At 41.4% G+C, this 10,849-nt stretch overlaps 1 protein-coding gene across 13 annotated transcripts in view; it reads right to left on the bottom strand.

Annotated features, from left to right (window-relative positions):
* Window positions 1–287: 287 nt before the first annotated feature.
* TSPAN4 (tetraspanin 4) overlaps window positions 288–10,849 on the bottom strand; it is a 448,984-nt gene continuing 438,422 nt past the window's right edge. For 12 of the 13 annotated variants that reach the window (XM_067295983.1, XM_067295981.1, XM_067295979.1 and 9 more), the window contains 3 exons: window positions 9,742–9,873; window positions 7,922–8,005; window positions 288–5,083 (listed from right to left, as the gene is read on the bottom strand). In XM_067295983.1, the coding sequence (XP_067152084.1) occupies window positions 5,015–5,083; window positions 7,922–8,005; window positions 9,742–9,873 (285 nt within the window). In that variant the 3' untranslated portion in view covers window positions 288–5,014. Of the gene's footprint in view, window positions 5,084–5,176; window positions 5,295–7,921; window positions 8,006–9,741; window positions 9,874–10,849 lie in introns of all 13 variants that reach the window. The other variant, XR_010884057.1, reaches the window with a different exon arrangement.

The raw sequence follows: 10,849 nt of genomic DNA, 5'->3' as shown, positions 1-10,849 counted from the left end.
TAACTGTATTGCCTCTCACATGCTTTCAGCTTGTCCTTAAACAGGAAACAGAAAGGGGTATAAATTTATCTGGGAACGGGTAAGCCACTTTAAAAAAAAAAAAAAAAAATCAATAAGCAAGGACAGATCAAATCAAATGTACGTAATGAGAAATGACAAAAAGGAAATATGCTATGTATTTTTTATTGCATACACTGTGTGCATGCGCACACGCATCTTTGGGTATGTATATACTCACTGTATAGCTTGCAGTGTGAATATGTTCATTAAAAAGAATACAAAAGACATTCTGTTGTAAATTTTAAAGAATATTTAATAACTTTTAAAAAATAAAATGTATATTTTAAATTTTGTTCTTTATATGAATGCACAAAAATGTATCATTATTGTTGCAGTGACAAAATCCAAGGAACAGAGAAGACCTGTCCACTGTGATAAGATACAGGTGACAATCTAAGAGAATTCACAAAGGAGCTCCAAACAAAACTTCCCATGGCAAGTCCTGACTTGTTTTCTTACTGTGAATTGTCTAAAGCAGTATCTATGAAGATCATTCACACTTAGCGTGACTCCTTGTGGACAAAGTTAATAGTCTGGTTTTAAAATAAATGCCACAACTTTTTTTTCTTTTTTTCTTTTCCTGCTGCTTACTTTTGGTGCCACACTTACAGCACAACAGTGAAGCTATCAGGTATGTATGTGAATGGCTTTTAACTTTTTCTGTACTGACAACCTCCTGTCCTGTCTATGAATGGGGAAGAGGCAGCTTGGAGCCACACGCACTGGGAGATGTAACCAAACAGTTTTTAATTAGCTTGTGAGAAGTGAGGGGTGGGATGGATTTGCATAGCAGCCATATTGCTGATGCTAGATAAAATATAGTTATAGCTTCTGTGCAGTTCCTTCCCCTCCATATTATAAATCATACAATGCTGCATTCAAATGGTAATCATTAAATGGAAGAAAAAAACCTTTAGAAGGTTGAATTTGAGGGGAAGGAGTAAATAAGTATTCACAGAACAGAAACTGGAGTGAATTTCATTGATTGTGTGCTATAAGATGTAGAGCTAAATAATTCTATCAAACAAGCAATAAGATTTGGCTGCTACTGACAGTTACTGTACAAGAAAATAAAACACATTCTATTATATATATATATTTATATATATTCTTATAGTTGTGGAGATGGAAAGACAGAAGAGCCAAAAGTATATCAGACTGAACCTAAAAGCCAAATTTTCTTGGTCTTGCTGAATTCAGTAGGTCCAGCTGTATGGCCTATTCCTTCGCACCTTGTTATTAAGCAGAAAGCGCAATGAGTATAAATTAGGAGTGCTTAGCTTCAGTCTCTGACTTTGTTGCCTTTGAGTCTGTCTTCAATTTAAATGTATTGAGTCCTCTTTCATATTCAAAAATAAGATGGGAACATAATATAAAAGACCTAATAAAAGTGACAAAACACTAATGGAAGCAATTGGAATGAGTCCTGTGTTGCTCTGCATACCTACGATACCAGCAGCCTTGTAAAAGGGTGCATTATGTATTACAGGGTAATTACAATCAACCAGTTCACTCTAAAGTTTCTGCAAACTATGGCACTTTTTTTTTTTTTTTTTTTTTAATGTTACTGTAACACATCACAAAATATTCAGACTTTGTTGATGGAGAAAGGCTGCAGCTCTTTTTTAAGAACAAAATATGATAAATCTGAGGCTTGTTTGTGTATTGTTGTATGCAGTATGGGCAGAGGTTTGAAATGGGATTGTGTTGGTAATGCTTTAAGCACCATATCATCTGTTTGGTGGCCTATGTGAAGAGAGTTAATAACATCAAATATAGAAAAATAGTCCAGTTCAGACTATCAGTAAGCTCCCCTAACAAATATCTCTGCTGGCAGTGTAAGAGTAGTGTTTATGCAACGCAAGGGGGAGTTTGGGTCCCCCTCCCCAGTTACTGCTGAATGCTGCTGTTGCAGTGACTGGGATTTACAGGTAGAGTATTGCTCATACTGCCTAATCTTCTCTTTGAAAAGCAGGGCAGTTTATCTTGTAAAGATACCTAAACCATGGCAAATGATTAGAGGGAACCAGAACGGGTGACTTGTCTTCACTCTTTCTACTGTTTCTCATTTTGGTTCTTCTGTAGGTTTCGCTGAAGCCTAGCTGTCTTCTCCAAGAGCTCAGCACGCGTTATTACGAGACTCGCAGGATGAGGGTTGTGGTCTCTCATCTCCCTACACCAGCAGCAGGTAAATTGATGAGAAGTGCCCTCTGTGGGAGCTCTGTTGCACAACGGTTTGCTCTCATCAACTGAGCCATCACGACTGCTCTCTCTGTGTTAATTTTTAATGGCAGGGACCACTACAACTAGCCTTGTCTATCTTTTATCTTTCTTTAAAAAAATCAATGTTTTATTAATGTGTTCATCACTTTGTTATGCTGCTTTTCAGTGGTGGAAACTCAGAGCTGTCAGCAGGAGCACCTGCAAGTACAACTATTATAATAAACCATGGCAAGAACTTACACTAACGGTACATCTAACTTGGAATCGCTTCTATGCAGGTAAGAAGAGAAAAGAGGGGAGGGAGGGAGGGGAGGGAGGGACAAACTTATACCACCTCTCCAGCTCTCAAAGAACAAGACTGTTTACAGGTCTGTCTTGGCTCAGGAAGTGGAGCATGAGACCTTGGTGATTACAACACCAAGAGTAAGTCTCTTGCTCACGGCAGAGGTGTCCAGTGTATTCTTGGGCTACTCACTTGGTTAAACCTCTGTCTTGGGTCGAGGTCTGTTAACATTTGTGGCTTGTTGGTATGGCAATAAAATCCATTAGTGGTGATGAGGTTGCTGTGATTGCAAGCGATTGGGAAGCCCCATAAAATACACACGAGTAAGGTATTGCTTTCAACTTAGCCTGCACAAGTAAGTGCCCAACGCTACAGAGGTTACTGCGTAAAGGTAAGCATAAGGATTTTGAAAGGTACTTGCAGTTTCACAGAGCAGACTGTCCTAAGCACATCTCCGCAAAACATGGGGGCGTTTGGGTCTGAGGGTAAGACGACTGCAGGAAATCAGTGAGGAGAAAAAAAAAAAAGCAGTGATAGTAGTATTTGTCCAGTGGTGCAGGTCCAGAAAAGGATTACTTACTGGTGTTTGGGAGATTGCTGTAGAGACTATGGGTTGGAAGAGCCCAGCCTTCCTGTTGGAAATTGCCTTTAAATCAAGGTAAGCAAAGTATCACTTTGTGTGTAGCTGAGCCCTGCTGTTGTAAGCACCGAAGGGTACAGGGAATGCGCGCCTGAACTCGATGCATGCTTCTAGCCTGTCGCAGCGGCCCTGACCGCATGGGGTGCCTGGGCTGTCTAGCTGTTCCCCCAGCAGCGGCTGAGAGGCCCCGGGCGCGTGGCTGCGGGGAGCGGGCCAGGTGAATCGCTCTGTTAGCCCGTTCCCTGCTGTCCGCTTCCCCCGGGATGCTTCTGCCGCTCCTTATCAATCAATCGCATATGCGTACGTGCATTATCTGGGGCTGCTGGCTGGGGGGAAATTCTTTGCAATTTGTTTGAATGATTAGAAGCATCTGATTCTTAACCTTATAGCCATGGTTCCTACAGAAGGATACTACCTAAAATTAGTTACCAATGCAGGGGGAAGAAATCAGGCAACTGCTAGCTGTTTTTTGGCAAGGGAAGTTACAACTTCAATTTCTGCAAATTCCACCAAATGTGGGCGATATTCTAGTCAACAGCCGTTGAAGCTAGAACGAAGGAGATGATGGGTATGAAAGGCAGAACCGAAAGGTGACTCCGCTTCCAGCAAAGACTGATGTGCCTTGGCTGTCTCGTAAGGAAGCACCAAAAAAAATTCTAAGCATGAAAACATCTGAAGTCTTAATAACTCTAGGAAAGATGAGCAATGTGCAAAAGATTTATCTTCAGCAAGCCAAACTCTATCATACCTGCAGATGATGGTATCCTGGAGTAAATTAATGAAATGGTGACATTCGGGGAAGGAACAGCTGACAGCTTTGTATGGATCTTCAAGTGTGGAAATGAGTGATACTTTTTGGCAGACTAACTTGAAACAGGAATGAAAAAAAAATAGAATGACAGAGAGCCCACTCACAAGTTATTTACTGAAATGAAGATACAGCTGAAGGTAATTACTTGTTTCCCAGAGGTATAAGTGATAGTGCCTCTTACAAGAAATAATACTCAGTTATTTCAGTTGGAATGTAAAATGGGATAGAAAGGTTCCCTCTTTCTGAGGTTAGATGCTAGGTATTTCACCTCCTTTCAGAACAGTAGGTGTATATGAATATATGTTACATATACAGCCAACAATCTACAATGCCACTGGCAATTAGTAAGTGAGACAATGTCCAATATTATTTTCCCTTAACAGCCAGATCTCACTGCACAGATTCTGATTAAAAACCTGACTTTGCAGCACATGAGATAGATTAACATATTTCTGAAGATGAGCCTCTCCTGGCTACAAAATCATCTTGAGACACTTGGAGTCAGGGCAGCTTGCGCTTGACACTCTACCTGTGCACGAGCTGGAGTAATACTGCAGTTGTATTCAATGCTAGCTACTCTGCACCTTCTTCAAACGCTGAAGAATACTCATTTTCTACACCCTCTCTTCCAGACTGTGATATGCTAGAAGGCAACCTGGCAGCTTTCACAGCGGTTTCCTCAGTGCAATCTTTTCCTAACATCAGTTTGCAGATCGGCCTCCTTAGTCTTGCCATAGGCCATTGAAAAGGAACCATTGCTCTTTGGAGGTTTTCTTCTGTTTAAAGACAAGGCTGCTTCTTACCTGTGCCAGTTCAAGTACTGAGTTTGTCTTTTCTTCCTCCTTCAGTAAAGTGGGGTGACTCACAAAATCTTCAGAAAGATAGCATTATACACAGTTTATATTACAAAGGGGGAAAAAAAAGGTCAGATGGATGAGCATGAAGGAGATTTCTCCTGTGTCCTTTGGAGGAGAAGCAGAGAGATTGGGAATGGTATCTATGCACAGTAGGTGTCTGCCTTGACTACCTGACAATACATGGTCATTGCAAAGGTGAGTCCGAGAATCTAAGAGAAAAAACAAACAAACAACCATTTTTCAGTAAGTCAAAAGAAAACTATTTATTGAAAAAAAAACAGGAAAAGAAAAAGCATGCTTACACTGGTTTTGTTTGTTCCCATTCACACACAGGAAGACACATCACATACTGCTTTCCTGCCGGCCCATGTCCTTGTTCTGTTCCTAGTTTCTGTCTGCCTTTTGTCCTTATCTGTATTGCTGTTTTACAGAATGAACAATGAGAGCACAGGAGAGTTGATTTCTCCATGAAAAGCAGCCACCAGATACTGGGAAGAGGTATATTGAAAAGAAATATTTGGATGTCTTTTGCTCAAAAATATTTTACAGTAGCAACCCACTCAACTTGTGGGGCTGTGGTTATCTCTATAGCTATTGCTTTGAAAGACAATCATTTCCATCCCTAGCCCAAATCCTTACTTTTCCAAGCGTGTGTGTGCAGTGATCGCTGCAGGGAGGATCACTGGAGACTGTCCATGCATTAATCATACTCGTCAATGCCGCATCGACAAGGCATGCGTCTCACTGCTCAGCCTGTTCAGGAGAAGCAGCAGGCAGGCAACGGTTCTTCTCCCAGCCCAACTACTGACCTGCTGTGTCACCTCTGGCGGGTTACTTCATCGGAAAAGGGGATGGGGAAGAGAGTGCTACTAGCCTTCCTTTTAGAGTATACTTACTTACAAGAATGTACTAAGTGGTTTTTACTATTCCTTTGCAACACAACTGTAATAATTTTCATCAAGATATAGGTTTGCCAGATAGGAATTTTTATATGAATTCTATTTTAAGCACTTAATTTGACCACCTAAAATTCACTGTCTACATAAATGGCAGTTCCCAGAAAGAGGACATGAGTAATAACTTACTGCTACTTTATAAACAAAAGTGAAAAAATGGTCAGGTTAAATAGATGCAATCTCCTTCACTTCCCTTTCTTCCAGAGTGAACTAAGACTGTTTGGCTTTAGGTCGCTGTTTCATATAAGCACGCATCTTTTGGAAGTAGCTCCTAGAACACTGCCTCCTAATTCCTACCAAAGGAACACCTTCAAAGACAGCAGCATAACAAAACCCTGGCAATTGAGTACGTTTTACAAGCTTTAGCACACTGAAGAAGATTCTTCTGCCACATGTGCTGTATGTCCTTCAAGTTATGTCATTGTATGATTCTAACCATAATATCATTAACATGAAAAACAAAAGCTGTCATACAGTTAGGGCCAGATCAGCATCCTAACAGCAACAACAGAGGGAGCCCAATTCATTAGAGGTGGCAGTAGATCAAGTCTTTCATCATCAGTTAGATTCAATCACATAGTGCAGCTGAAGACAGACCCTGGCAAAAGATTTTGGGTTCTGAGGTATTTTGTGTTTCACAGCAAGTTACTAGGAATATTAATTTGCATTTTTAAAATGTCTGAAATGTTTTCTCCCATTAGTCACCCACTAGTCATTTCTATTTGTTAGAGAGAAATCACTTGCTCTTAAAAACCCTGAATATAATCAGGGTCTATGGGAAGGCCTCTGGCACAGTCTGCTGGGTTTATAATGTATCTTTTAAAGACTCCTGAATGCTGCATAGATACTTAAAAGCTGTTCTTTAAAATGCAGTAACAGATTAATTTATACTGTCTCTCTACCACACAATTTTGTTGCGCTTATCCATTTCCTAAGCATATCTGCTTAGTATACTGGAAAACAAAAACTCTACTGAATTTGGGCCCACAAAGAGTCAGGCATTTGCATTTATAAGTAAGTTGCAGACAATACACGACTTACTTATGAGACAGTAAGACATGTGCTCTTCTGCCTAATCTGCAAGAGTATGAGCTGAATTCTGGTCCCAGGCTCCCTCTTGCTGGTAGTGGCATGCCATACAAACTTACTTAAAACCACAGGTTAATTTGGAGCTACAAGGTATTAATTAGCTTAGCGACGCCATCCTTTCTGCTTACACACCGAGTGCGAGAGGTGGAACTGGAAACTAAAGCTCTGTCTTCACTGCATTCAGGAGTGGGGGTTCAGACCATAAAAAGAGGGCAGAATATAGCTAAATCGGGCTGATCTTCAGCACAGGTTTCACTTGTGTGTTCCAGGCTAAGATTCGTGCCCTTGTGGCTACACTACAGCCAGAACGGTGGCTAGCTGGATTAAAGATATGTCTATGTAAGAGTAAGAGACAAGGTACTACACTGACCCTTCTCTGACCAAAGCTGTGCTTGAAACAACTGCAGGTCAAAATCTGACAGGCAGTTCTATTCCAGTCTTGTGTACCTAGTTCCACTTAATGGATTAAGGATTTTTGGATTTATTTGGAAATAAATGGATAAGGAAACACTGTTTTAGTGGTTGGGTTGAAAAATGGACGAAAGGTAACAACATCCAAACTTATAAATTACCCTAGGACTGAAGATGTGATTGAAGTCTTATGCTACCTTTAGGCTATCTAGAAGTTAGATATTAGCCTAAGCTGTCTTTCTTCTCTGGAAAATTATGGGATAAATACAGGTATGGTAAAAAAATACAAATGGAAGAATACAAAATGGACAAATACAGGTAAGGTGAACCTTAAATGAACCACTTGATAAAGTGCATACTCTTAGCAGCACATGATAAAACAAAGTTTGCACAGTACTCCTAGTTCTGTACCCAGTGCATAGTGTTTTAACAGAATGAAAACATAAGACATTGTTAAATCTCTCAGATTTTTAGTCTAACATCATGCAGAATTTGAAATTATTAGAACAGGCTTAGACAGAGGATGTCTGGATCTACTATTACTCATTTAGCTGCCATCACTTAGGAACTGAAATCAATATTAGAGTGTACCTGCACCAGAGCTGTGCACAATCCAAAGATTCCCACTGCTAGCAAGTTCTCCTGGAGCCATATCTTCACTGTTTCATAGCAAGGCTGGAAAAAAAAGGGAATATGGTATTATCCATAAACACATGGCTCTAATTCCCTGAGAACACAAAGACAGAAAAGAGTCAGGTCACACTAAGCTGCTAGGTAGCTTGAATCATTGTTTCAGCATTGTAGCAAATACCGTGTGTTTCTGGGCTGAAGCTTGGCCATGGAATATTAATTGTAATGACCCCAAAAAAGTGCACCTCCAAAAGGTTATGTGAGTGCTACTCCATTTAAATTGGGCATTTAAAAATAAGCAAGCAATGGATTTGGGGTATCTATCTATCTTTGCCCTCTAAGAGCCAACTAGGAACACTTCAGAATTTCAAAATGAATCTTTAATTTTTTCATTTTCCCCATGTTTCAGGAAAAAACTATTATTATTATGTAATATACAAAAACCACCCCAAAGGTGCTAGTGAGAGCTGTGCAGTAGCATCTTCTGCCATACCATTTCATACCATTTTCCATCATTTCAAATCACAGTATGGGAGCTCCTCCAGTATTTTCTTCCTGGTTTAAATTCTGCAGTAGATATAACCTCACATTCCTGGCCCAGACTTGGGGTGGGGGCTGGAATTGGCCCAAATGAAACCTTTCTTTAAATAATGTGCTTGCGGGCTCATTTCTCCTCCTCTGTAAGACAGACAACCTTGTACTCTGTGTCCTGTAAATGTACATGAGCATGGCTGTTTAGCCTTCAGCTAGTGGCTTTTTACAGTATTTCTAAATAAAAAAGTATTAAGGCTCCCCCCCAGAAGATCTGGTTTTAGCCTGGTTAACCTGCACTGATCATCTGGGTACCCAGGTTAAAATAGGAAACAAAAATTCTTCAGTGCTTAAATTGAAAATCTGATTTAGAGGTGCTCTAGAGATGTCAGGGAGCCAGGCTTCGCTGGAGCTCCACCACTGCAAATACCAATCCATGCATATGAAATCTCATTAGAAAAAAGTGGCCGAGAGAGCTCGCCGAGTGCCTTCCTTTGCAAACCACAAGAATCAGCAAAACACCATTAATTCCACTTCACTAGCTGGCCTTGCCCCCACATCCCTCCTGGGTAATTACACTACCTGTAATTAGCACAAAGAATTGCTGAGCTTATTTCAGACAGGAATATAGACTCTGGCTATCTGCTCTGGAATGATCCTGCGGAGAACATGGTAAGGAAATTATCCCATCGAGTTTTGAATTTGATTACAGGGAAGTACAGAGACTCATTCCAGAAAATGCTGGGCTTGAAGTGGGGCTGCTCAGGGAGTTCAGTGGGACAATTCCCTCTCTCGTGCTGTGCAGCGAAAGTCCCTGAAGTGGGGTTCCTGGTGGGAGCAGAGCACCCCAGGCGCACGCAGCCCTCAAGTCTAGCGACTGCCTGGGCCACCCAGGGCTGCTGTTACTGGATAGTGCTGCAGGGCTCCTGGTATGTGGATAAGTCATTTGCCTTTATCCCTACCTGCCACAGTAGGTAGGACATAAATAGGACAACCCTGTCACTTCCTAGCTAGACTGTGCTCCAGGTAAATGTTTGAACGTACTTGTCTGCACTGTGAAAACAGTTCAGAAATCAGGTCCAAAGTTGGAAATCATGGCTCAGCATGAGCCTTCTGAAACCGGCTGATTCAAGATGATACAGGTTACAGCGCAGCACGTGTGCCCAGCCCTGCAGGTGACTAGCTGCCTGCCCTTTACCTGTGCTGCAGGGTCGCAAGAAGGCTGCGCAGCTGCTGCTGGAGCTACTCACCGCTTTCCACCAGGTCCCTGGGGAATGGAGCCCACAGTTCTCGCTGAACTCCAAGCAGCAGGAGTCTGGCACCCGGGTTGTGTTGTACACTTCGAACCAGTCGGTATAGTTGGAGACTCCGCAGCATCTGAACTGGAAAAAGAAGAACCAAGCGACACCACTGTAAGTATGGGCTGTCACGGATTTCTGCTCATTCAGAGGAAATGGAAGAATCTTCCATGCCTCCCGTTGGACACAATTTGGTGCACTCTCGTTACGCCAGCTGCGATGTGAGATTTTAAAGGAATCCAATATCTCCTCAGCTTTATGCAACTAGATTTCCCCCCCCCTTTACCTCTCCTAGAATATGTCTTTTTTTTTTTTTTTTTTTTTTAAGTATGGGCTTGTACTTGGCTAATGTTGAGAGACTGAAGAAGCAAAGGTGCCTAGCTGCAGCAGCAGGACACCGCAGGAGCTGAAACAGGAAACCCCAGGCAAGTATTGAGATGAGAAGTTAACCTCACTCTTAGTTATTCAGTAAAAGATTAATTGCCTCCTCTTCTCTCTTTGGCAAAGGTCCTTAATGTCATCATCTGATGCTTCTAAATAGTGGTGCTTTAAGTGTATGTACACAGTGAAACAATGTACAATGCCCACATTAGTGCTGAATTAGTAGATTTGTTGTATTTCAGTAGCGGGATGGAAAGCACAGGAGATGCACATAACAATACAGGGAATGGCTCTGTGAGCATCTTTCCTCTCTGGAAACTGGGTATATTATTATCCTGGGCCATTCCTGTGATACAAAATAAGCTAAGATTCAATAGCATATAGTTCTGTACACCATCTGTCACTCCTGTGCTAACGCAGAAAGTATGAAACTTGTAGGTATTTAGAAACCTTAGCACCAGTGAGAAAAACAAGACAGCCTACATGGCTTTGCAAACATCAGGCTTCAGAACTGCTCTGTAACAGTGGCAGTACTTCACACTTTTTCAAATCTATGCCAGCCACACCTATTTAGCCCCCAAATGACTTGCCAAGGTCTTATTTTTTAAACCTGATGTTATATAGGCAAGTACAGTATTTTTCACACCCACACACAGAGTATTTGTCTTGTATGTAAAGA

Source organism: Apteryx mantelli, chromosome 4, assembly GCF_036417845.1.
Source record: "Apteryx mantelli isolate bAptMan1 chromosome 4, bAptMan1.hap1, whole genome shotgun sequence".
NCBI lineage: Eukaryota > Metazoa > Chordata > Aves > Apterygiformes > Apterygidae > Apteryx > Apteryx mantelli.
The sequence above is the reverse complement of the archived record's forward strand: the minus strand, read 5'-3'. Positions and strand labels throughout refer to the sequence as shown.